This window comes from Amphiura filiformis, chromosome 20 (assembly GCF_039555335.1).
Source record: "Amphiura filiformis chromosome 20, Afil_fr2py, whole genome shotgun sequence".
NCBI lineage: Eukaryota > Metazoa > Echinodermata > Ophiuroidea > Amphilepidida > Amphiuridae > Amphiura > Amphiura filiformis.
The window spans coordinates 40,369,369-40,396,266 of record NC_092647.1 but is presented as its reverse complement, the minus strand read 5'-3'; the positions used below and the strand labels follow the sequence as shown (position 1 = coordinate 40,396,266).

Genomic DNA, 26,898 nt, shown 5'->3' with positions numbered 1-26,898 from the left:
CATGACAATGGTAACTTTTGTACCACTACTGGCTGACATAAATTTCACAGAGTTCCCTCTTAAAACTTCAATCTCCTCTCTAGATTATTTATTATCAAGGTTTTATATCTAATTTTTTACCATTCTAGAATAATATATGTATGGCATTTAATCATCCCCATATACATGTATGGGACATTACATCATTCTAAAAATAACTAATTACCTCAACACAAACCAATCAGAATCTTTCACCTGTGTACATGATTACTCTTGTGGTTACCATTTATTATGTAGGATTAGTTTAAGGGGTACTACACTTGTGCAAATTTCAGATTATTTTTGCATTTTTCTCAAAAATAATAACACACTGGTAACAAAAGTTATGTAGATTATTGGGGCAGGATCCCAATTACTACACTGAAATTTCAGTGACTCAAGACAAGCAGTTCAGTATATATGATCGGAAATGAGGTACATCCTAGCGGTACCTAATTTTTTTATCATAAATAACGAACCACTTGTCTTGGGTCACTGAAATTCCAGTGTAGTAATTGGATTCCTTGCCCCTATAATATACATAACTTTAGTTACCACTCTGTTATTAGTTTTTGAGAAAAATGCAAAAATAGACACAAATTTATCGAGGGGTGTAGTACCCCCTTAATAGAATTTCCAGAACATTCCATGTATAGACAAATGGAGATAAATATCAAAATAAGTGAAAACTAATATCTGATGACAAAACACATAACTATTATAGAATATCTTGGGGGCACATAACAGTCTTAAAATGAAAAACAAAAGACGAAATCGCTTTTACGATTCAGTAACCAACGTCACGCGAGACGAAATTGACCAAAGATTTGACAAATATCAATGAATGATACAAATGTGAAATATACTGATACAAATATGAAATTCAATGATCGAATAATGAACATGGTTTTCAGTTTGTGCGATTTCGAATTTTTTTTTTCGGACGAATTTAAACTTAATCCTTTTATGGATGTGAATGACACAAGTGCGAAATACTCAAATAATAAATCACGAAGTTATTAACTGATTTTAATTTTTTTTGTGTGTGTGTGAAACAGAGACCAGAAATGGTTTCCGCCAGTCTACGGAGAAGCTCCGATTCATTGGTCACAAATGTTACCAACGAAGCAACTATTCCCAATGCTGATTTGCTTGATGGTGTTGATTGGAGAAAGGAGGGCTATGTTACACGTGTCAAAGATCAGGTAAAGATAGACTTGAGGCTATTCAATTTGAAATTCTCAAGGGGTAAAATCGGTTTCAAATAGAATAGACAATTGGGTAACTTCCATTTGAAATACTCAGTCCGATTGTAGAAGATAATGAGAAACATAATGAGCAAAGGAGCAACCATGTGAGCAAGATGAGCAGCAGGATGAGCAACAAAATGAGTAAGATGAGTAGGATGCGGGGTAGGATGAGCAGTAGAATGAGCAGAAAGAGCAGACATATGATGATACTATATAAAGACTAGTTTCACCCAGTTCTTGTCATTCGCAGATTAACCTTCGAAGAGTCAACATGGCTGATATTTTCGCATTCAAAACTATGACAAATGTTTTGATCGATTCTATAACTTTAGGAAGCAAGTGAACACAATGCACAATGAGTAAGAAGAACACTCCCAGGTTAATGATTAGGAATCAGAGAATTCAGAGATGTATGATTCCGAACGGGGAGAGGCATCATCTTAACACGTTTGGAGACCTCTTTGTTTAAGCGTGCCCATTCTTCCTTCCCCCCATCTGCCTTTGTTGTCTTTCTATCATTAGCTAGGTTTAAGGTCTGCTGAGAGATCCATGGCTGTTTCCGTTTCTTCTTTCTGGGGATGTACTTCTTTGCTGTGCTCTAGACTGCTTCTTTCATGTCTTCCCACAATTCATTTGGGTCTGCTCTTCTTCATTAACTTTCAGTAACTCGTCAACGGTCAAACGTGTTCTTCACCTCTACTGAATATTGAGTGGGGATGTTGTCAACATCATACCTGGTAGGGGGTGCATTATCTCTCTTAGCTTTCAATCTTAGTTACACAGCCGTAGTTACACAGCCGTGACGTTAGTCACGGCTGTGTCTTTTTTCTTACAGGTTCTTCTTCTTCTTTCTTCTTTCTTTCTTCTTTCTGTCAACCATTACATTTGCACTAGCACTCACATGCTTACATCGATTTTGACCTAACTTGGTCACAATGATCATTGAACGTGCCCCTACATGTCACATGAAACTTGTTGTGTCAAAGGTCACGCAGGGGGTCATAGGGGTCAAAAACGTGATTTCAACTCAAAATGCATCTTCTCCTACAAATTACGTAGGACAGTGACGCCACTTGCACACATCTATTGTTATTATCCAGTGTCTATATGGTGTACACAGATTTGGTAGGGTCAAAGGTCATTAAAGGGTCACTTCCGGTATAAAACGAAATACTTTCAAATTTTTTTTATTAGCTAAGGAAAACATAGGACAGTAACGGTATGTTCACATATGAGTTGCAGTTATCCAATGTATATGTGGTATTTTTTATTTGGTCATTAAGGGGTCATTTCCGGAATAAAATGAAATACATTTAAAATGCATCTTCTCCCACAAATTACGTAGGACAGTGACACCACTTGCACACATGCATTGCTATTACCCAGTATCAATGTGGTGTACACAGATTTGGGGTCAAAGGTCGTAGGGAGGACAGTTTTTATGGTCTACTGAGCTCAGCAATGCTCTGCTGTCTTCGATACCGCATTGTATCGGAGAGGTACCTGGCTTTTATCAAAGCCCAAAGCCATTAAAGCCTGTAGCAAACTCTTTTAGGCTCCGCTCAATTGACAACTCTGCTCCGATACAAAGCATTGACCAAAATATCGATCGAATCAATTTTACGACCATGCTTGAATTAACAACCACTTGAAACCTAATTACACCACTTTATGTAAACATAAACTTACACACATTATTTACTTTCTATTGAGCACAGACACGACGAGAGACATGCTTATTTAATGACCACTTGAGTAGTTGATAAGTGGGTCGTTATGTACTTACTGAACACAAAGGAAATTGATTTTGGTTTTACCATCGACCGTGTTTATAATCCTGCTGCTCTGCTGAACGCTCCGATAGATATCAGCAAACTCGTATACTGTTCGCTTGTTCCTATCGAACGCTCTAGCGTACATGAACCATTATGGAAGAAAGCAAAGCATTGCTGAGCTAAGTAGACCATAAAAACTGTCCTCCCTAAGGGGCCACTTCCGGTATAAATCGAAATATCTTCAAAAAATTGTATTAGCTAAGAAAAACATAGGAGAGTGATGGTATGTTCACACATGAATTGTGTTTAACCAATGTATATATGGTATTTTTTATTTGGGGTGAAAGGTCTCACAAATTACGCAGGACAGCGATGCCACTTACACACATGCATTGTTATTACAGATTTGGGGTCAAAGGTCATTAAGGGGTCACTTCCGGTCTGAGACGAAAAACCTTCCAAAATGGCCCTTCTGCCACAAATAACATGCCAAAATAATGCCACGTGCACGCATACATTGACATTAGCCAATGTCTATGGGGTTTTCATATATTTTGGGGTCAAAGGTCTTTAAGGGGTCACAACACGGCTGTATTCGTGGTCTTAGACCACAGCTAAGTCTAGTTTCACTTTGGCTACAAGTAGCTGATGGTTTCTAACAGTGCGTCCAGAACCCCCTCCACACTCTGGTTAGGATTACCCAAATTGGGGACTTACTTACTTAATACAAAAATATAGAGAGAGAGGAGAGATAGTCACAACACCAGTGACGTAACTTCTATGGGCTCTGGGGGCCGCGCCGCGCCCCTGGATACCCTTTCGACACGATAATACTTTGTTAGGAAAGAAGTGGAACCTTTACCCACCATGCGCAAAAATTGACATTTGCGACTCTAATTCAACTTGAATATACCAAATTGTTATGCACATGCGCGGTCGCACCACTGATATTGTGTATTCTTTCCTCTGTGCGCCACAACCCCTAGCTACGTCACTACAGCTAGTGACGAATCTGCAAAAGTAAAGACATTAGAGAAGATGAAAACATTTTTTATATGAACTTTGAAACATGAAATAATTTTGATCTGAGACACTGTAAGTTATTCGGTAGGTCTATGGCTTTAGCTCTGCACCGTGCCCACATAGTCCGATGAGTAGGACCTGTTTTTTCTTAGTTAGCAACTATATGCTCCAGACTCTGATCGCTCAAGAAAGATTAATTGCGAGCGAAAGTCCACTAACCGCCCCACCCGAAAACAAGAAATGTCTTTAAAAAGACAATGCCACGGATGCAGACCATGTGTAAATTAATTTCCGGATGGGACATACATGTATGGGTATTTATTGGTAAATACCACCAAGGATATAGGAAATACAAATTTACTCTTAAAATGCGTGATAAGTATATCTAATTCCGAATTGTATAACAAAAATCTCCATGTATATCAATCCAAGACAATCCGACAATCGATATTCAGTTGACCTCAGATAAAAGTATCATTTGGTTCAATTACAGTTTGAGGCTACTTTTAACCAGCCGAATCACATGAATGTTCTATTATAAGATGTTTTGCTTAAATCTTGTTGGACCAAGGACATTTATAATTAATAAATAAATTTATTAATTAATTAATAAATTCATACAATAATTTATTTATTTACCTTCCTATCTATAAGTACAAGTCAAATGGGGTACATTTGTTCAATATTATAGCCTACGTGTACATGGTGTATAAATTATGCCCATGTCATAACTATGCCCTAAAAACTTTATTTTGCATGGGATTTTTCCTGTTGGAAAGACAAAACTGATGTTTTTAAAAGATATCAATTATTTTATCAATAACATTTTGAGTCCTTTTTTATCCATAAAACGATAAAGGATAGGAGATTTACTGACTCCCACATGGTCCATACTAAGATTTTTTAATTCTGTATACAATATTAGATCTGTTATCAACATGATCACAACCAAACATATCATGCTCTGCTCAGCGCTCTTGTAGGTCTGCAAGGATACTACGATCTGTGATACTACTGACAACTAAAGTATTGTTGATAAGAGAGAAAAGATGCCAAACATTACTTCAGAAAATATCTTATTTTCATCAAAATGTTAACAATTTGAACATGTTTGGTGTCAATCTGAACTGAAATTGAGTCATGCACCTGATTTTGTTGATTATAGCCAAATTTATCCACAAACAAAACACATATCCAGCACATTTAATAACTGCCTAAATTATTCTAGTTAAACAAAGTTATCGCTACTACTCCTAATCCTCTATATATGTATACAAATACAAAACTGCTGGCGAAAATTGTTTATCTGGATCTCATAGACGGTCAAGGTCATGTAGATAAGATTTAACTCAATAGTCGGTGAATCCCATAGTGCATGCATGTGGTTGAATAGAACTCAGGACGAAGCATATAGGTACAAACAAAGGAGCCAAGCTTTGTCGACTAACATGAATTCAATTTCATGCATAAGCAAATTAAGCAAATTCCCATGCTAATCTGGCAACAATAGCAGTATGAGGGAGTATGAGTCCAAATTAATGACATGAATTCCACCAACATCGGGTGTAATAAATAAAGTAATTAAAAGATAAGAGACCCACATAGCACCCAATTGGGCTATTTTAAAGTGGAAATTCCGTATTATAGTCACTGCCGTGGCAAAAATTTTGGCACGAAGATATAGGGATGATGACGCTGTGCCGGGCACCCTGGTCCAAAATTACGCCACTGCACAACACCCGTTTGCATCACACTAGCTTTGACCTGACAACTGTATCCTATAATTGAGTTGTGATCATCCCAAGAATCGGGCGCCTCTAGCCCTAGCAAGTAGGGTGAAAGGCTAGTATCCTAGACAAACCATGGATTGAACAAACTTGCAACTAACCTAGCCAAATAGGTTTGGCACAACAGTCTTAAAATTAATGACAAAAGACGAAATTGCTCTTAGATTCAGTAACCATTGTTACACGAGACGAAATTAAAATTTGACGAATATCAATGGTACAAATGTGAGATATACGAGGGGCAGTCAGTATGTTTTAAGAGTTGACTCGTGACGTCATATGTGGATTGTTTTCATGGCATTTCTCAATGATTACATAAACACTGTACCTTTGTCTTTCAAACAACACATGTAAAAATTATATCATACACATATTTACGTAACAGCATTAGCATAAAATCAATATACTAGGGACACTGCGAAATCACGCAAAAAGGCGGGCCTTTTAAATTACAGAAAAAACACGTGTTTACAATGTCCGAAAACAGCAAAAGTACAAGGTGCATATGGCTAGTTTTGGGCAGGAATAAACACTAGGTCTTCCGTTTGCATTTGGTAAAATATGAGACTTGTCATTAAACTTTGGTGGAAATGGGACGTCTGGAAACTTCAACAACTTTAGGGCTTGAATGGAAGCAAAATTATTCTGCAAAATGGCGAAAATGAAAAAGCAGTTATTACAAATTACATTAATTATCTCCAAAATGAAACAGACTAAAATATAATGACTGGTCACGTGTGAGAGCTGGTACTCAGTGCGATGATAACTGATGTAAATGAAACAACAATCTGCGCATGCGCAGGTGGGATGACCGATACAACATGGTGGAAATGCATGAAAATTGCTAAATTCCATGTAAATAGGGCCTAAAATATTACAAAATGCTATGAAAATTGTAATTTAAATATTCATATGAATTTTTATGGATGATCTCAACCTGAAATGAACAGAAAAGTTTTAAAATAAATTTCTCATTCAAACGATGGCCTCTCTCTTTGTACCTCTACTTTTTGTATAAATGTAACAATGGTAGAATAACAGTTATATTTTAATCACGGATTCAAATATTTTCTAGGGAGACTCCCGTTTAAATGTTTGGATTAAAAATTAAATTTCCACGTTTGCTATTTTTGGCAATATCAAGATTTTTAAAGAAAGAAAAGCCTTGTTTTTGTCAAAAATAAGACATATTTGACCACGCATTTTAAATAAACTAAAACCTTTACAGCCCAAGAAACATGGTTTAATGAACTGGTAGTTTGTGTTCTATTACTGTTCCAAAAAGCAGCATTCTCCATTCTTTAACTAAGTTTAATATATACAGAAAAAGATGCCAAAATTCAACCATTTCTTTTATCCTTCTTCAGAAGGAAATAGAATATTATCATAAATTGGAAAGATTCATTCTTTTAAAAGATTCAAAATACCGAGTTTATCAAAATAAATGGCAGGTTTGGAAGGGACTTTTCAACTAAACATTTTGTTCTTATTGTAAAAGCTAGACAATTCAAATGCTATATAAATATGTATGTGAGAGTGTGTGTGTACTGGTACTGTTTATGTATTGTTTAATATTTAAAAAATACCTGGTGTATAAAAATCAAAATTTCTGTATTTATCTGAGTAAACTATGATTGTAAAATGTACACTGGAAAAAAAGAAATTAAAAAAAAAATTCTTTAATTCCCGAGAAAATATAGAAAATACACCAATACCTCATTTCAGCCTCTTATTTCCCTTAACAAAAACGCCTCAATTTTACCAGGTGACTCTAGACCATTGATTTTATGCTAATGCTGTTACGTAATCATGTGTGTGATAGAATTTTTACATATGTCGTTTGAAAGACAAAGGTACAGTGTTTATGTAATCATTGAGAAATGCCATGAAAACGATCCACAAATGACGTCACGAGTCAACTCTTAAAACATACTGACTGCCCCTCGTACTGATACAAATATGAAATTCAATGATCGAATAATGACATTGGTTTTGAGTTTGTGCGACTTTAATTTTCGGGAGTATTTAAACTTTCCTTTTATGGATGTGAATGACATGTACGAAATACTTTGGGAAAACTAGGGAGAAAGGGTGATGTCAAGGAAGTTGGTTACTTTCAGATTGCAGTCGATGGTGATTTTTAGGCCTAAGTCGCTGAATGTCTTAGCGATATCTTTCCGTGCTCGATCAGCTGCGGTGCCCGATGTACTTTTGATAACTGCAAGTCCGTCGTCGCCAAAGATATTCCGTAAGTATTTCTCTCACGTCCGCAATACCCATCTCATGTCGCCCTCTACGACAGACCAAATTTTTCTATCACGTCCGCATTAATAGGATAAGGCCTACGGTAAGTAGCGTATAGCCATCAGTTGTCTGATGATCGCATTAGCGAGAAACTCAAATAAATAAATAAATAAATAAATAAATAAATTATGAAATTATTATCTGATTTTAAATTTTTATTTTTGTGTGAAACAGAAACCAGACATTGTTTCCGCCAGGGTACGGAGAAGCTCAGATGCTGATTTGCCAGATACAGTTGACTGGAGAACCAAGGGATATGTTACACCTGTCAAAAATCAGAATCAGGTTAAGATAGACTTTAGATGAGTTGACCTCAATGTTTATCAACAAGGGCCAGGGACTGGTATTTCCATATGCTCCAACGAACCATGTGGCGGGAATTTTAAAACCACGGGCCCCGAACAAAATATGATGCGCGCGCATACTGCCAGGCAAAAAACAATGGAAATTGTGATGATGCGTGCGCATACTGTCAGGCATTGACGTCAGAAGTCAACTCATCTAAAGGTTATTCCAGGTGGTGGCCGCATTGCATTCTCTAAATTCAGTAAATTTTCATCGTCAACCGTGTAATTGAACGTGATTATTTTTAAATTTTAAAACACTTGAAATATCACAAACAAATAGGCCTATGATGATAAATAATATAAATACAAGCTAAAACCGTTGGGGTTCGATAATGAACCCCACAAAACTAACCGGCTATATTGGAAAATGCCATACGGCCGGGCGGTTTCACAAGTTGCCGGCTCGATCATGTCATCCGCCGCCTGGGTTATTCCATTTAAAAGTCGCATTTGAAAAGTCTTTTACAGAAAGGATATAATGGGTTTCACATAGAATAGACAATTGGCAGTGGCGTCACAAGTGGGGGTGGGGGAAGCTGTCCCCCAAAAAAAAAAACTGTGAAAAACAGCAAAAAATAGGGAAGGGGAAGGAGACAAAAGAGGAAAGAAAAATTGAAAGAAGAAAGAGAAAAGGAAAGAAAAAGAAGGGATGAAGGATGAAGAGAAAGGGAAAAGAAGAAAACAAAAAAGAGGGAAGAAAGAAAAAGGGAAGGGAGAAGAGAAAAGGGAACATCAAGGATAACTGTTGCACAAATTTTAGTGCAGATTCAAACAAATCTATACTACTTTCATTGTGAAATTTGTACTCTGAAATTCTGATGTTTTAGCGTCTAATATGCCAAAAACCAGGAGCTTCCTCCGCCCCGAGACGCCCTCCGGGCCTTTGCCCCTGGACCCTAAGACGGACCTCTGGATCCCACCCGTTTTACGCTTCACGGCGAGCCGCTCGCTCGCACATAAATAATTCAACTTTTGATCAGAAATTGGGAAATTTTAAAATCTCCCCCCGGTAGGTCAGGTCTGGTTACGCCAATGACAATTGGGTATTATAAACTTCCATTTGAAATACTCAATCCGATTGTGAAAGATAATGATCAACATAATGAGCAAATGAGCAACCAAAAAAAATGAGCAGGATGAGCATGAGCAGCAGGATGAACATTGAACAACAAGTGAGCAAAAAGAGCAGGATGAGTAGTAAAATGAGCAGAAAGAGCAGACATATGATGATACTATATAGTTTCACCCAGTTCTTGTCATTCGTATTAAACTTAATGGTGTTTGCCGCAATGCGCCTCATTTACTCATATTGTGTCACATAGGCCCTATGGTCAAATTAAATGCACATTGTGCATAATTGTTTTTTGTTGGGAGCATAATCTTCAATTTCAAAATAGGAAGTACCATTTGATTTTTGATTTTAAAAAGGAGTTTTTCTTCATCTTCCCCTATTCCTTTTAACCATATTTCTTCTTTTTACAGATCATGGACACAGCAAAAACACTGTTTAAAATGCCCGTTAAAATGTCGCTGTTTAAAACGATGTTGTTCAAACTAAAAGACAGTCCTTGAATTTTAAACAGTGTGTGTTTAATTCATGAATAATAGCCTACCAAAAAAGGAACTTTTAAACAACGTTGTTTAAAAAAGATCGAATTTTTAAAAGAGGGGTTTCCTTCCTTGAAATCAGGGTCAGATTCATCATCATGGCGGATGACTGTGTGATTGACTAGCTCCAAAAGTGGGAAATGCCAGACCTAATTGATACATTCAGGGGTAAGTGTTTGGTTTAAATATTGTTTGATGTGATAGAGTATTATATGAACACACAGTTGTGTGTTGTACTTGTACATGCTAAATGATGCAAGCTGTGCAGTAGTATGCAGCCGTGACATTAGTACAGTGTGAGTGTAAGCTTAACCACATCAATCAATATTTTTAACACTCACCTCTGAATGTATCACATTCACACTGTTCATGCACAGGTGCCCCGGACAGGTGCATGGGGCTGATGTGCATGTTTTACAGTTAGTTCTTCTTGCCCATTCTCCCAAGTAAATTTATTTCAACAAACAAAAATGTTAAAACTTTTAAACAAGTTTAAACAACTATGTATGTTTTAAACAATTGTTTTAAACAACAGCTTTAAACAACTGTGTACATTTAAACAACCAAAGTTAAACAACCCAGATGTTTAAAAACTGTTGTTTAAAAAAATGTTTACAATTTTAAACAATTGGATGTTTAAAGTTTGACAAAGTTGTTAGAGTGACCGACGTGAACAGTGTTGTTTAAAAATTTTAAACAGTTGTTTAAAATATTTTTTACTGTGTACAGACACAATGTGAATCAGGTTGGGCATTCAGTGCTACTGGGGCATTGGAAGGACAGCACTTTGCCAAAACAGGCACACTAGTATCATTAAGTGAACAGCAACTCGTAGATTGCTCAAGGTCGCTTGGTAATATGGGCTGCAATGGCGGATGGATGGACCAAGCCTTTCAATACATTACAGATAACGGTGGAATTAACACAGAAGCTGCCTACCCATACACGGCTCGTGTAAGTATGATAAACCATGCCATGATATGTGTGCCAAACAGAATTCTTTAACACATGTACGAGGGCTGGGCTGATATTCATAAAACCACGCTAGGCCTAGTTGACAGCTAAAATTGACTTTAGCAAGCTGCTAAGCCTAGCTGATTGCTAATTCTTATTCATAAAACCCAGTTAGAGTTAGCAACATTCTAAAATTTTGCCAAAACTTAGAGTTGATCTGGGGCAGCGCTATAAGTCACTAGTTGACAACTAGTCTTAATGATTTTGAACTAAGTTTGACATGATTTATTGTTTTAATTTCATATTAACTGTTGTCAATTATGAAAAATAATGTTCTCAGAATATTCTGTTTCTGAGGTCTTCAGTGTGTTTTACACATAAGAAACTGTCTTAAAACACACAACAAATTTAGGGTGAATGAATAAACATTGAACTAAGCCAGTATTGTTTAACCAAATTTGCACAAGAAAAATGATTATGATATAGTTAAGTGGATGCATGTTGTTTTCTATTTGATGAAGCAATATAGTATGTATAGTATGTTGTTACAACAAACCAAGGACTTAACATGTATATGAACTTTACTTGTTCAGAGTATCTTTTTAATTTAATTTGCCGTAACAACCTTGTAGGCCTATATAGCTTACAAAATACACATGTAATTTTATTAACGAAATCTCAATGAAGACCATCAGCAATGAGTCATTACATTTTGATCATTTTGACTGTGGTTCAGAGCTCAAGTATAATAGACATGTATTATATAAGCCTATTGTATTAGAGGTTACACAACTGTTGAAGGCCATATCACCCAAAACACCCAAATAAGTTATCAGCTAAATATTTCTAGTTGATAGCTAGTTAGCAAAGTGTTTAGCAAGGTTTTATGAATAAGAAATTAGTTGATTGCTATGTAGCTATCAACTAGTGGATTTAGCATCTTGCTAAGCACTAGTTGGTTGCTAATTTAGCAAGGCTTTATGAATATCGGCCCTGGTCAATAAGTTCCCGCAACTATGGTGTATCTCCGCTCATGCATGACTTGGATGGCTGTTACTTACGCTAAATTCAAGTTTGTACTTTTGTCTTTCAAAACGAATATGTATTAGCGATGCTGAATGCTTGATTACGTAATGACATTAGCATAAACACAATAGCGTATGGGCACTGCCTGATTTATGGTGAAAAGTAGTCAAGAAAATCTCGCGCCAAATTGAGGTATTGTTACATAATTCCAAATATCTAGAGAATAAAAGTATAGAATCTGGCACGGTTTTTGCAGCTTTATAGAACGATAACATAGGCATGATGCTGGACTCTTTTTAGACATATACCATTTTTATTAAAGAAAAGAAATCGTGTTGAATATCTCCAATTTTGAGTAGGCTTTATCACCCATTGTTCTTTACATAATAAGAGATAGAAAGATTAATCGATGACAACATTTAACCAATGGTACCTGTTTTGATTGGGTATCTACTGATTATAAAAAAGGGAGGTCCCAGTGGTGAAACCATAAACATTTCTTTCTTAATAAACCCTTAATTTCAAAAGGTCATGTTTTTGTAATTAAAGTAGCACACCATAGAGAGGCTCTGGATTGAATAAGAAATTTGAATTTCGAAAGGTGTTTCTAATCTTAGCATAAGACTTGGTATAGCAATTCACTCACACAGCTACTGTTCCGCAAACCTTGTATTAGTCATATTTTTAGCGCGTTTTTGATGAATTTTTACTTTTTTCATACATTTTGGTACTTTCAATCATGCATACCATCAACGCATGCGCATATTTCTATTTTTGTTGCAACAAATTCTATTGGCCTGACTGTGATCTCTAATACCATACCAATAACCATATTTGGTTTTGTTTTATTTTGGAGATAATTTGGATTCTTTCTTCTGCCGTGTGGGCTCTTTTTCGCGATTTTCACACCATTTTTGCTTGTTGTTATAGGCCTATTTTTGGTGAAGTTCAAAGACTGTCCCTTTCCTCATCTGTTGACGGATACATTTCTTCTTTCACAATTATCAATTGAATATACTCAGATTACCTCATACCAAAAATAAGGCTTGTAAACTGCTTTGGTCCTTACTTCTGCTTTTTTTATTACACGTTCCTCAAAGCCAATTCAAATTTCTCGCCAATGTTGACAATTGTCAGTGTACATATAGCAATGACTTTATGCAAATGAGATTACGTAATTAAAGGTACTCTGATACTAATTGTAGTGCGTTTTGAAAGACAAAGGTACAAACTTTATTGATCGTAAGTAACAGTCATCTAAGTCATGCATGAGCGGAGATAAATAATGGTTGCGGGATATTATTGACCAACCCTCGTAACATGTTGAAAAGTAAACATGACGTGATGCATAGGCCTTACTCATGTGATGCTAAAAATGGCAAATTACTTGTTGAGAGAGAAATTCCGGGATTAGACCAACCAAATGCACATGCGCATGCTCACAGATAGCTACTGATGTTGATACTATACATATGGGCAAGTGAATTGGCCAAGTATCATTTGCATATTTTTCTCTTTAACATGTTAACGAAAACGAAGAAATATTTGTTCTTACTATTTTATGTAAGTAACTGTAAAACTATATCGTGGTGTAGATTATTCATCCAGTAGTTCAAAACATTATTTTGTAAATTAAATCTAATACTGGAACTAAAATTTGCAACTCACTTTGCTACGTTGCGTCCGAAAACTTCGGACTTCGTCAGGCATCTGATTGATGATGTTGTGACGACGTCAGGTGTTGTGACATCAGACGTCAAGGAATGTCTCTTAACGCCGGGTCCCATGCGTGTGACAACTGAAAACGGGGTCCCCCTTTCTTGTTGATGGCGGCCCATTGGCGGACTCCTCCACTAGCTTCCACTCTCTCCCAAATTGATTCTCTGACTCCTCTTTCGAACCACCTCTCCTCTCTATCAAGGATGACTGCTTCTTCAGGATTGAAGAAGTGTTCAGTGTTCTTATTGCAGTGGTTGTATACAGCGGAGTTCTTAGCCATACTGCAGTTACTGTCCGTTTTCCTATACACAATACACAGTGCTCTTACCATTGACGCGTGACCTCTATAAATAGCCTACGTTAAAAGTATGGGGATTTGCCTAGTTAAAGTCGCTGTGTGAAAAATAACCGGCCAATATTAAAAGTACTCTTCTTAAGTTCTAGAAAATATAGTTTTGTAACATGTCCTAAATTTTTAGCTAATTTAGATGTTTGGAAATATGCGTACTTTGGTGTTTTAGTGTATGTTATAGGTAATAGTACATTGCCTAGTTAACTTCGCTGTGTGTGAAAAATAACCGGCCAATATTAAAAGTACTCTTAAAATTCTAGAAAATATAGTTTTGTAACATGTCCTAAATTTTTAGCTAATTTAGATGTTTGGAAATATGCGTACTTTGGTGTTTTAGGAAGGATATTTAAACGACAGATAACACCAAAAAATATGAAGAAATTATTTCCAAACCATGTTAAGTCTGCAAACCACCATGCTTCTCATTTTCAAGAACGCTGGTTAACAATAAGCACGTATTGTCTCATTTCGTAAACAAAGACCACACAGAATTGTTCTCTAGCGCTCGCTTTATAATCGGTCACCCAACTGAAACTATAATCCCAGCTCATTGCTCCATTGTACGTGTAAAGCAGAAACATATGTTGTGTGTATTTAACCAGAGAAGATATGATTTAATCAGTTGAGCTGTTTTCAATGAGTGTTATCTTGGTTTAATACTAATAATAGCTTTTAATGGGGTTTAAGTCTTGCGCTCGTAGGGATTGTTTTCGGACGCAACATAGCAAAGAGGAGTCAGAGAATCAATATTAGATTTAATTTACAAAATAATAACTGTAAAACTCCCGGGGGGGGGGGGGCCCTTCCATAGTGGATACGCATCATGTGCCTCGGGAATGACCCCTTTTTCAAACCGGCTTGTACCCAATGACCCCTTTTTTGTGTTATGGTCCTACCTATTACCCAATGACCCCCTTTAAAAAATCCATGTACTCAATGACCCCCTTTTTCTATTTCCTGCTATACCCAATGACCCCCCTTTTAATTCCCAAATTTAGGTGGTATTTGTGTTCTCCTCCAGAAATAATGAGATTTTTCACATTTCCAAGGTGGCCAAGTTCTTTTTACGCAGTTTGGCACTTATTTATGTGTACTTAATGATACTCTTTTGGCAATCCTGTACTCAATGACTCCCATTTTACTTTTTGTTACCCCAATGACCATCCTTTTTCAAAGTTTCATACCGAATGACCCCATTTTTATTCAGGTTGTGTACTGAATGACCCCATATTTTTGTATTGTACATTTGACCTGAATGCCCCCTACTTTTAACATGGCCGAGGCACATCCCTGCCATTTCAGATAGGGAGTGCCCCCCCCCCGGGGTAAAACTGTTAAATGGGCCTCATAAAACTGTGTGCAGAGTACAGAATAGACGCCACATGCACCACATATTTTTTGAATCTTTTCTGATTGGCCGCTTAATAATATTGTTCTCGGCAGGTTTGGTGCAACAAAATACCAGCAAATACCACCTTCCCCCATGCGCTGTTGTTTGATGTGATCATTTATTAATTTTCCTCACAAAACATAATATTAAATTCTAGACGTGGATATTACCAACAGTTATCACACTAATAAACACATAATTGTTTAGCTATTTTTAAAATAGATTTTTGTTTCTATATGAAATCATTCATCTTTTTCTGCGTTTTGTTGCAATTGTTATTCTATAAACTGTACATTATTTTGTGTGCAAATTGAGGGCGCTATTAACATATATTTTGAACATATATTGAATTATATGAGTTATTCCCTAATTTCATGATTAAAGTTGTTTTAAAACTTTCCTTGTCATTTGTTAGTCTGATGTTGTAATACAATAATACATGTAATACATAATACATGTGCCTAGCCCTTAGGCCTTGGGCTACAAAGCTAAAAAACAGGGTTCACTACCAAAAAAGGGTACAAATGCTTTTTGAAAAGCTACATATCCGCGGTATGAAATGTCATGATAGACATCTGAAAGTAGTACCTTAGTCTCAGAAATCAGTCGATTTCTGAAAGTGGTGAAAACCCTTTATTGTCAATTGCCATACACAATACATAGGCTTAGGAACCGGTGGGCTGGGGGGAGGGGGCTTAGGTTTTGATGGAGGCTGGAATACCTTTCATCCCCCACCCCAATAATCCTATGTGAAGTTAAAAACTTGTGATAAAATAGAGGGAAAATGAGTGTTTGTGACCTATATTCACTGAGTTGCAAAATTTTCTTACTCCGAGGGGGGAAACGGGCACCCCAGGGTAGCCCACCACACATTTTTTAAGTTTCAGCCCCCCACCCCCATGTTGAAAATCTTCCTAAGCCAATGCAATATGGATAACAACGCATGGAATTTCCCCAACTAAATGACTTAGTAAAGGTTTTCTTATTTGGCTTAATTTTTAACCCCATTTTGCCATTAGAATCAAAGATGAAATAGGTTCTAAGTTAGCAGACAGTAAACATTTTCAAAAACGTATGTCCCATCGTCTAATTTCTAGCACTCCAATTTATATAATTTTAAAGTTATCATAATATCTTGTTTTTGTAGTATTCTGGTTTAAAAACAAAGTTAGATGACTTTACTTAGCAATGCACTGTTATCTTGACAACATTGCTTCTACATAAATCGATACTGCATTAACACTAGGTATTTATATTTTTGAAAACACAGCAACAAAAATCAAAATGAATTTCAATTATCTTGTTACTATCTTGATGTAACCATTTCAAATCTTGAAACGCTCATCTTCCCACATTCAAACAAGTTTCCAGTAATCTCTTTTGTTGCAATATTTTGGCGAGTTTTGGTTGGGATATCATATCAGTCAAAACTATAGTTCATACATTTTAAGTCGTTGCAAACATGCTGGTAACCAGTATTTCAAAAAAGGGTGTAGCTTTGAATTGATGTGATGGGATTTAATGCTGACACACAGATTGTTCTACGGTTTCACGATTTAAATTACTAAATGGCCCGAGAAGGCATTGAGACAAACAGTATGCATGTGAATTGTTTCTAAGGCTATCGAGAATGAAAAGAACAGATTAACTTTTATATCATGTTGGTCTCCCTATGCTATGGTGTCTGATCTCCGCCAAATTCTCCCTTTTATTATTAATTCCCCGATTTTTACTTACCCCCCCCCCCCCACACCTTTTTACAAATATTTCCCCCTTTCTAATTTCCCCCTTTTTACAAATAGTTCCCCCTTTTTTGTAAATAGTTCCCCTTTTTATTTTTACCCATTTTGTAAATAGTTCACCCTTTTAACAATTTAACAAATAATTCCCCGTTTTAAATTTCCCCTTTTTACAAATAGTTCCCATTTTTGTAAATAGTTTTCCCTTTTTTTATAAATAATTCCCCTTTTAAATTTCCCCTTTTTTTACAAATAGTTCCCCCTTTTGAAAATAGTTGTTCTATTTTTTACTTTCCCCCTTTCTGTAAATAGTTCCCCTTTTAATACCCCTAGTGTAAATACTTTTTTTTTCATTTTTACACTCAAGAATGGTTTATCCCATTTTCACTTTTAATAACATGTCGGGTTATATAAAGGTCATGAAAACGTTTTTAAAACGTTATTGAAAATATTTTGGGCAAACATTTTTTGCAAAATATTTTGTCAACCCCAAAATAACATTCTGCTTAGAATGTTTTGTATCAAGTTTTCAAGAATGTTTTTGGAATGTTATTAAAACGTTTTTGTACCCTTTATATAACCCGACATTTAAACGTTTTCTGTAAAACATTTTTGTTTGCTGAGCAGTAGATTATCAAAAATGTTTTTTAAGGTTATGAAAACGTTTTATACTCTTAATATACCCTTTATATAACCCGACATTTAAACGTTTTCTGACAACCTTTTATAACCTTTTGCGAATGATGTCGAAAACGTTTTGTGTTTGCTGGGATCGCCATAGCACCATTACCACATCAACAAAAATATAATTAGATTAAACAATTTACTGCAAGTCTTCAGAGAAAATTAATATACAAATATTTAAAATCACGTTTTACTTGCACAGCGTTTCTAATTGCAATTACAAATAAAAGCTGAAGTGAAAATAAAATAGTCTATTAAAAAAGTGTATTTTTAAAATAAATATTGTTTACACTAGAAAACAGGGAGGGGTGTAGGCCTAATCATTTATGACACAGGTATTTATTTATTTATTTATTTATTTGTTTGTTTATTGAAATACGTAAATAAATAAAAAGAAAGAAAGAATAAAGAATGAAATAAATAGCAGGCCGTCTTGGCAGTGAATGATAAAAACAATGAAGACAATCCAACAATTCACTTCATGTGTTAAAACATGTATTTTTAATACTCAATTATTTTACTAGGCATGGCTTTTACTATTGGGCATGGCCGTCCATATGGTAACATCATAACATTCATGTCACTACAAGATTAGTTAATTAACCCTCTCCATGCGGGTGTCAAGTCAAGGTGTTGAGTCGACTTCAGACGACAAGTTTAAAAACAAATTAAAAAAATTCAGAATTGTAAATTGTCATGACCATATTTGGAATCAGCATGAAAAATGCATTGAAATGAGTACAAACAAGCCTAGTATTGGTTCAGTGGTTCTTTAGATAGCTATTGATATTTTGAGAACTATCTCAAAACTTGAGACTTTTTATGCGGAAGGCAATGGCCAGCACGCAGAACATTGATGACATTTGCGGAATTTTACCGTATCTCGTATTAACATAATTATTAGAAGTCCTTCGGCTTTACCATGCATCCGTTTACGAGCAAAACTTCTCAGCTGCGAATCTGGGGTTTAGCGGCACAAGTGTATCATTTATCGAGCAAAACTGTGGTTTTGCTGCCCATTCTTGGGTTTAGCCACGAAACCCTAGATGATACACTTATGCTTCCATACACGTGTATGGAAGCATAAGTGTATCATTTCGAGCAAAACCCAAGAATCGGTCGCTTTACCCGGGTTTCGCCAGCCCATTCTTAGGTTTTGCTCCCCCAAACTAAGGAATAGCTCACCAAAACTCAAATCGGGTAGCTATTCTAGGGTTTTGCTGTCCATTCCTAAGAATGTGCAGCAATACTATGGTATAGCCGCCGAATCTTGGGTTTAGCCAGACAAAACTCAAATGCGGGTAGCTTTTCTAAGGTTTTGAAGCCATTCCTAGGAATAGCCCGCAAAACCAGGGTATAGCACCCGAATCTTAGGATTATCTCGGTAAAACTCAAATTGGGGTGCAAATCTAGAGTTTTGAAGCCCATTCCTAGAATGGGCTGTTGAAACCCAGGTATAGCGACCAATGCTTGGGTTTTGCTCCCCAAAACCAAGGAATGGGTAGCAAAACCACGGTTTGGCTCGCTAAATGATACACTTGTGCCGCTAAACCCAACTTTCGGTAGCGAATCTAGGGTTTCGTGGCTAAACCCAAGAATGGGCAGCAAAACCACAGTTTTGCTCGATAATGATACACTTGTGCCGCTATTGAAACCCCAGATTCGCAGCTGAAAAGAAGTTTTGCTCGTAAGGGACGCACCATTAGATACTCGGGGGGTAGTAAATTAGGGTCGGGTGAAGAAATTTTTAGCGATGTTGGGTTTTTTTCGCCGCACATTTATACACAGTTAGGTGGGGGAAGTTTTTTTTTTAGTGTTAGTGGGGAAAGTTTTTTTTTTTTGCTCATGTAGTGGGTGAATTTTTTTTTTGAAAACCTACCCCCACCCTGAGAATCTAATGGTGCGTCCCTAAACATGGTAAAACCGAAGGACTTCTAGTTATGTTAATACGACATTCGGTAAAATTCCACAACTGTCATGAATTAACTAACCTTGTAGTGACATGAATGTTATGACATTACTATGTGGACGGCCATGCCCAATAAAAAAGTGTATTAAAAAGCCATGCCTAGTATTAAAATAATCGAGTAAAATACATGTTTTAACACATATGTTGGATTGTCCTACACCCCTCCATGTCTTCTAGTGTAAACAATATTTATTTTCAAAATACACTTTTTTAATAATAGAATATTTTATTTTCACTTCAGCTCAATTAACATGATTAAGCAGTTGTATTTGTAATTGCAATTAGATACGATATGCGTGTAAAACATGATTTAAATATTTGTATATCAATTTTGTCTGAGGATATGCAGTGATCAAATTGCGGAATCACAACCGATTCAGTGTTTTCAGACCCGATTCAGGGTTTCCAAGCCCGATTCAAGGTTTCCATAGCTAAACCCTGGAATGGGGAGCGAAACTAGGGTTTTGCGGCTAAACCCTGGTTTTGCTCGCTATTCCTAGGAATAGCCCAAAACCATAGAATCGCTACCCGATTTAAGTTTTACCGAGCTAAACTAAGATTCGGAGGCTATACCATGGTTTTGCGGGCTATTCCTAGGAATGGGCTTCAAAACCTTAGAATAGCTACCCGGATTTGAGTTTTGCTTGGCTAAACCTAAGATTCGGAGGCTATACTATAGTATTACTTCTTAGGCTGCGTTCACATAGAAGTATACTATTCGGGTATACGGTGCACGATTTGCAGGTGCACGCGTATAGCTTAAATCGAGCAAGGCAATTTCACAGTACCGGGTCACATAAGGCTACGATCACATAGAAGTATACTATTCGGGTATACGGGTCACGTTTTGCAGGTGTACGCGTATAGCTTAAATCGAGCAAGGTAATTTCATAGTACCGGGTCACATAAGAGGGCACTATTCAGACTATTCGAAAAGGCCGTATACCTGCGTATAGTAGTATAGTGGGAATCGTGCGTGTTCGATTTTAGTGCAGCGTATACCGTCCTAATTTTAAAACTAAACCATATGTGGGTAAATTCATTTTTTTTTAATTAGATGCACTATCTAATTCTGCACATTATGACACCTCATTGAATGCAATGTGACCTCAAGAAGTAAAGTTACAAGCATTTGATTAGACGAAGAAAATTGGTAAACTGACCTATCATGCCTATACTCGCTATTATACCGCTATACGAAATACGCTCATTCGATCAGGCTGAGTTCACATAGTATACTCCTATTCGCTACTTGCACGGTTCCGCCATTATGCACTATGTGCGGGGAGAGCCTCGAACTGGCAGCATACATGTATGCTGCCAGTTCGAGGCTCTCCCCGCACATAGTGCATAATGGCGGAACCGTGCAAGTAGCGAATATGAACTCAGCCTGATCGAATGAGCGTATTTCGTATAGCGAATACCGTATACCGTATACTTCTATGTGATCGCAGCCTTAGGAATGGCCTGCAAACCCCTAGAATTGCTACCCGATTTGAGTTTTGGTGGGCTATTCCTTAGTTTGGGGAGCAAAACCCACGAATGGGCTGGCGAAACCCGGGTATATCGACCGATTCTTGGGTTTTGCTCGAAATGATACACTTATGCTTCCATACACGTGGAGTGTAAGCCTTGAACATTCTTCGATCGTGCATACATGTACTTCGATATTGAAATAGTCCAGCATACACGTTAGCATGTGATTGTCTGATACAAATTCTTGAGCTAAATAAAATGAATAAAATGATACTTATTATGTAATTTATGAATTCTATAATTCGAATCAATTAGATTAATATTAATCGTTAGTATTTTGGACTTTTAAAAAAGACTAGGGCTTACTACTTAATTCTTCATCTAACATATACTAATTCTTTTTAGATTTTACAAAATGGGGAAATTCAAGAAGGGGTATTACTTTTAAAGAGGGATAACTATTTACAAAAAGGGGGAAGTATTTTGCAAAAGGAGGGGGTAATTTAAAATGGGGAAATGATGAATAAAAGGGGGAATTTGGCGGAGATCAGACACCGTAGTATGCATAAGTGCGTATATTTATGGCCTTTACAATATTTTCTTATGTTGTTGATTAGGTATGAGGTATATATTAAAATAAAAAAATATAGCTATATTAAAGGTCATATATATTGCTCGGACAACATCATATCATTGGCAAGCTAATATTATGAGGACAATGAAAATGACTCCTTTTTTTGAGAAAATAAAACGTTTTAAAATTGATATTCCACAAAAACCAACTTAAGCGATGAGTTCCTTCGAACGAGACACATTTGACCTAGAAAAAAGTTGACGTTATGAAATGAGATGTGCCTGCTTTGAGAGAAGGGATTATAAACATTCTCAATGCACAGAACGTATACGGTTGTTGTTCTCAGAAAAAACTCTGAATTAAGTATTACAAATTTAATGGTTTTTCAACATTTGGAGAAAATCAGCCGCTTCTTTTTTATATATATATTAGTAAATTGTGATATTACAATTCATATGTATATCAATATCATGAGAAATATTTGGACTAAAAAATAAAGAAATATTTTGAGCCTAGAATTTCAGCGTGATCAATCTGAGACTAGTATATGTAGTCCACAAACTCATGTATCTGATATCCCTGTGCGATATTGCAGTGCTATAGGTATTATAGTTTCAGTTGGATGAAATATTACAAAGCAAACGCATAATAACAATACTGTGTGAGGCTTTGTTTCCCAAATGAAAACAATAGTCTGCATATTGTTATGGTAAATAATAGTACAACTCATTGTTGCTAATGTCAAACTTGTCAAAGTGATTGTGATTGTATCACACAAGTAAATGAGAGCATGATAGTGTCCGCTTCATTCACCGAATTCATCGGCCCGCTGCCTTGAAAATTAATTTCGCTTTGAACGGGGGAAGAACACGTACGAGCCCGAACTTTACCAACACAATTTCTCTTTTTTTTCAGGAGAAATACGCATAAAAAATTGCAACGAGTGTCAACTTGTAATGTAATAATTATTATCTTCGAATGGAGATAAACTTGTTTTTGCAATAGATATGCCCTTTAAATGAACTCCTAGTACAAACTAGAGCGGTTCTGGGCTTTCGCGGTTCTCGGCATTCGCGGTTCTCGGTAGTGTGGGTTGGTCCGTGTAAGACGTTTCTGTTCAGAACCTTGTGTGACCCTCATGTTTTGTTTTACCTCTGTGTTATTTAGGCTATGTGTTTTAAATGTATTTGTTGCTTGTCTGTCTGTGCCATTGTATTAACCAATGTAAGAAATATTATAGAATTTGATTTTAAGATGACCCTATGGTAGAGAGGACTTGTGTGTAGCACGGATTTGAAATCTTCATATCTTTTTGTGGACTGTAATTTGAGGGTCAATCACAATACCTGCACCTTGATGCGCGTTGTTGAAAAAAAAAATGCATTTTTTTTTATTTGAAAGGAATTATTTTTGGAAAAAATACTATAGGACCGGTCCCCAGCACCCGAACCGCCTATGTTATTGCTAGACCCCTCTGTATACTAGACAAAGTTGATATTGCCGCTAGCGTAAATCAACTTCGCCATTACAAAACATAATGCACGAGTTTCGATCAACATCATCCATAATAGCCATAAATTTGTCTGGTTGTTGCAGTACGACGGCAACTTCGTGACCTCTTTTGTTCGATAGAAAATTTTTACGGGTTGGTGAACACGGGTTACGTAACTAAATGTTGAAAATTTGGCCGGCAAACATGTTTTAGCGAAATAGCTCCAGAAATGGAGATAAGGGTCGTTTTTGCTTAAATTGTGCACCATGATCACGGATAAGATACCAAACATTTGTGCAAAGAACAAAAACGAGTAAAAGTTGAATAATTTTGAAAATAAAGAAGCTTGAACATGTCCAAAGTGGCCGGAAAATGAGAAAAATTGCATGTCACGATCACCAAAATGGTTATATCTACAACTATGAGCAAACGCCGGTCTTATGCTTTTCTGTAATGATAGATATTAACTAACTTGAGCTTGTATTAAATTTTCAGCGAAAATGATTGGTGGAACAATCGAGTCGTAGGTTGGAAAGTTACTCTCAAAACGGCTCGTGTCTCAATCGTGCGTGTCCCGTTAGTGACAAGTGTCACTAGCAAAATAGCAGCCGGCCTTGTCATTATATCGAATAATAATCGTCAGAATCGTCCAGTTGACTCCTGTGATATTTCTTTATTCAAGTAAAATACTGCATTGACTTAAAAAATATTGAAGCCAATATAAAAAGTAATATCACCTCATTTGACTGAACTTAAAAGCAGTTTTAAAAGTATTATTGTTGATCGAGTCCCTGAATGAGAAATAAGATTGCAAAAGATACGAGTATGTTCAAGCAGGTTGTGATGGTTTAGTGGTTGACGCCGTGGTTTGAAGTGCGAGAGGTTGAAGGTTCGAATCCTACAGCATTTCGATTTTTTTTCTCACTTGTTCAGTTAGGCCTATGGTGTAGGCCCGTCAGTATTTTGATCAATTAAAAATATTTCTATGCAACACGTTTGCAATGTTTTACATATTAAAAATAAGATAGCGTCAGCCATAATTTACGAATTTCAAACCTGATATTTTGGAATAATATTTTTAATATTTTTACACCGTTCTTACACCATACCCAGACATACACATAATTGGAATCAGCGTTTCGTTGTCTAGAGTAACTTTAATTATCTTCAATAGAACACCACAAGCGGTCAAGATAAAAAAAAATGATTTCTTTCATTTTACCTCATTATTTCTGCTTCAAATGATCAGAAACCCCCCGGGAGAAACCCTTCCTGAAAGTTGTTTACTAATATCATAAATATTTTCAACAAAAGAAGAAAACCCGCTATGGTAGGGTTCGAACTTCCAACCTCACGCACTTCAGGCACCGACTTAGCCACTACTGTCTGTTCAATTAGCTTAGATTCTTGAATGTTTAAGATATTTGAAAAAATATAAAATTGTGGCCAAAGTCATCAAAGAAAAGTGTTAGCACAGCCTTAGACCCAACGTGATTTATACTTTTCAAATTCCCAAGTTCAATTTAAAACCCAATTTCTTTTCAATTTTGCCTCATTTTAGGCAGTTACTTGGGTCCATCAAAAGGGTTCGCGACCTTTTTACAAATCGAGTGGGACGGTCCATTCTCAACTTAGGGCATAGACCCTATCCAATTTAGCAAAACAATCTGTCCACCAACCAATCTGTCCTGCCATTTCAATTGTTATACCGTTCCGGTTATTGGATAGGTTCTATAGGTGATGATGGTCCACCGGTTTTTGTTAAACGAAATTATATGGCGCGATTATGCATAACATTATTCTGAGCATTTTTTTTTCCTAAACAAGGACATTAAAATTATGGATTTCGTTCTTATTTCAACTGGTTTACAATGTAAATTGAGTTTTGTTTAATACCATCATTCCTTCCCAAGAATATCAGCATTCGCTTGACATTTTCAGATACAGTGACTTTACAAGAATTGTTTTCTGTAACCTGATTGTTTTAAATAACATTTTCTTGTACAAAAGTTCTTTTGTTTCCAAATGTCCTTCTCATAGTTTGTATATATTCAACAAACAAAACGAAATAACAAATTGAAAATAAATAGTTTTTATAGTGTAGTTTTATATTATAGGCCTATAGGCCTACACCTTCTCAGACCCATTCGCAAAGTAAATAAATAAATAAATAAATAAATAAATAAATAAACAAATAAATAAATACGCAAGGAATGTATTTATATAAGCTGGGCCTATTAGTTCATAAATAATATCGTAATGTTTCAACAGTAGGATTTCAACACAAATAGGCATACTGGCAAATATAACTAGTATAGCTATTTTGCTGGACAATACTTCTTGATGCGGATGGTCGAATAAATACTATCTCAGCGCATTGTGACATTCGTCCCCATTGCTCTAAATGGATTGATTCAAAAAGTTTATGATACCCGACGTTCTACGGCTTGTTATAAAAATATCGCGGAAAAGACCAAAATTGAAAAGAAATGGGGTTTTAAATTGAACTTAAGAATTTGACAAATATAAATCACGTTAGGTCTAAGGCTGTGCTAACACTTTTCTTTGATGACTTTCACCACAATTTTGTATTTTTTCAAATATCTTAAAAAATCAAGAATCTAAGCTAATTGAACAGACAGTAGACCATCACAACCTGCTAACTTATTCTCGTACCTTTTGCAATGTTATTTCTAATTCAGTGTATCGTTCAACAATAATCGTTTATATACGTCTAGCCCTTTTCTATTCACAGATTATCCATTATATTCCTTTTGTTTGAGGTTCGTTACCTCGACCATTACCTAGAGTAATGAAGGCAGCCAGCTGCCCAGAGACCGTTATCAACACAATAGCTCAAGATAACGGTCTCGGGCAGCGAGCTAAACAAAAGGAATACCATGGACATTCTAGAAACACTATGGAAAGGATCACAACATACATGTAGAATCTGAGTTGGTTACTAGTCTCAGATAGAATTTTGGAAAAAATGCATTTACAGCTCGATTTAAATGCAAATGTTACATGGCAAGAGAAAATTATAGAGGGCTCATGCAGTCCGTATAATAGTAATTCATATAACACCACTGGTGCTCAGTTAGATTTATGCAAATTAAAGTTTAATTAGCATAACAAAGTTTTTTAGACATGCCATGGTTGATAAGATTTATGTTCCACCAATTTGTATGAACTATTGGTGTAGAAGATTCCCCAATTACAATTTTGATTGGGAAAAGATTTGGGGTTCAATACCATGTTGTACCAGTGAGGCCAGACTTATTTCACTTAATTGGAAAATTATTCATAACATTTATCCTACAAAAGTTTTATTATGTAAAATGGGGAAAGAAGATACAAATTTGTGCAATTCCTGTAATGCTGTTGATCATCCAGAGCACTTCTTTTTCATTG

At 36.1% G+C, this 26,898-nt stretch overlaps 1 protein-coding gene across 2 annotated transcripts in view; it reads left to right on the top strand.

The window, feature by feature from the left end:
* Positions 1-26,898, top strand: part of LOC140142988 (cathepsin L2-like) — a 58,584-nt gene that overhangs the window by 8,357 nt on the left and 23,329 nt on the right. The window contains exons 3-5 of one of the 2 annotated variants that reach the window (XM_072165015.1): positions 1,077-1,223; positions 8,332-8,442; positions 10,842-11,066. In XM_072165015.1, coding sequence (XP_072021116.1) covers positions 1,077-1,223; positions 8,332-8,442; positions 10,842-11,066 — 483 coding nt within the window. The remainder of the gene's footprint in view (positions 1-1,076; positions 1,224-8,331; positions 8,443-10,841; positions 11,067-26,898) is intronic. The other variant, XM_072165016.1, reaches the window with a different exon arrangement.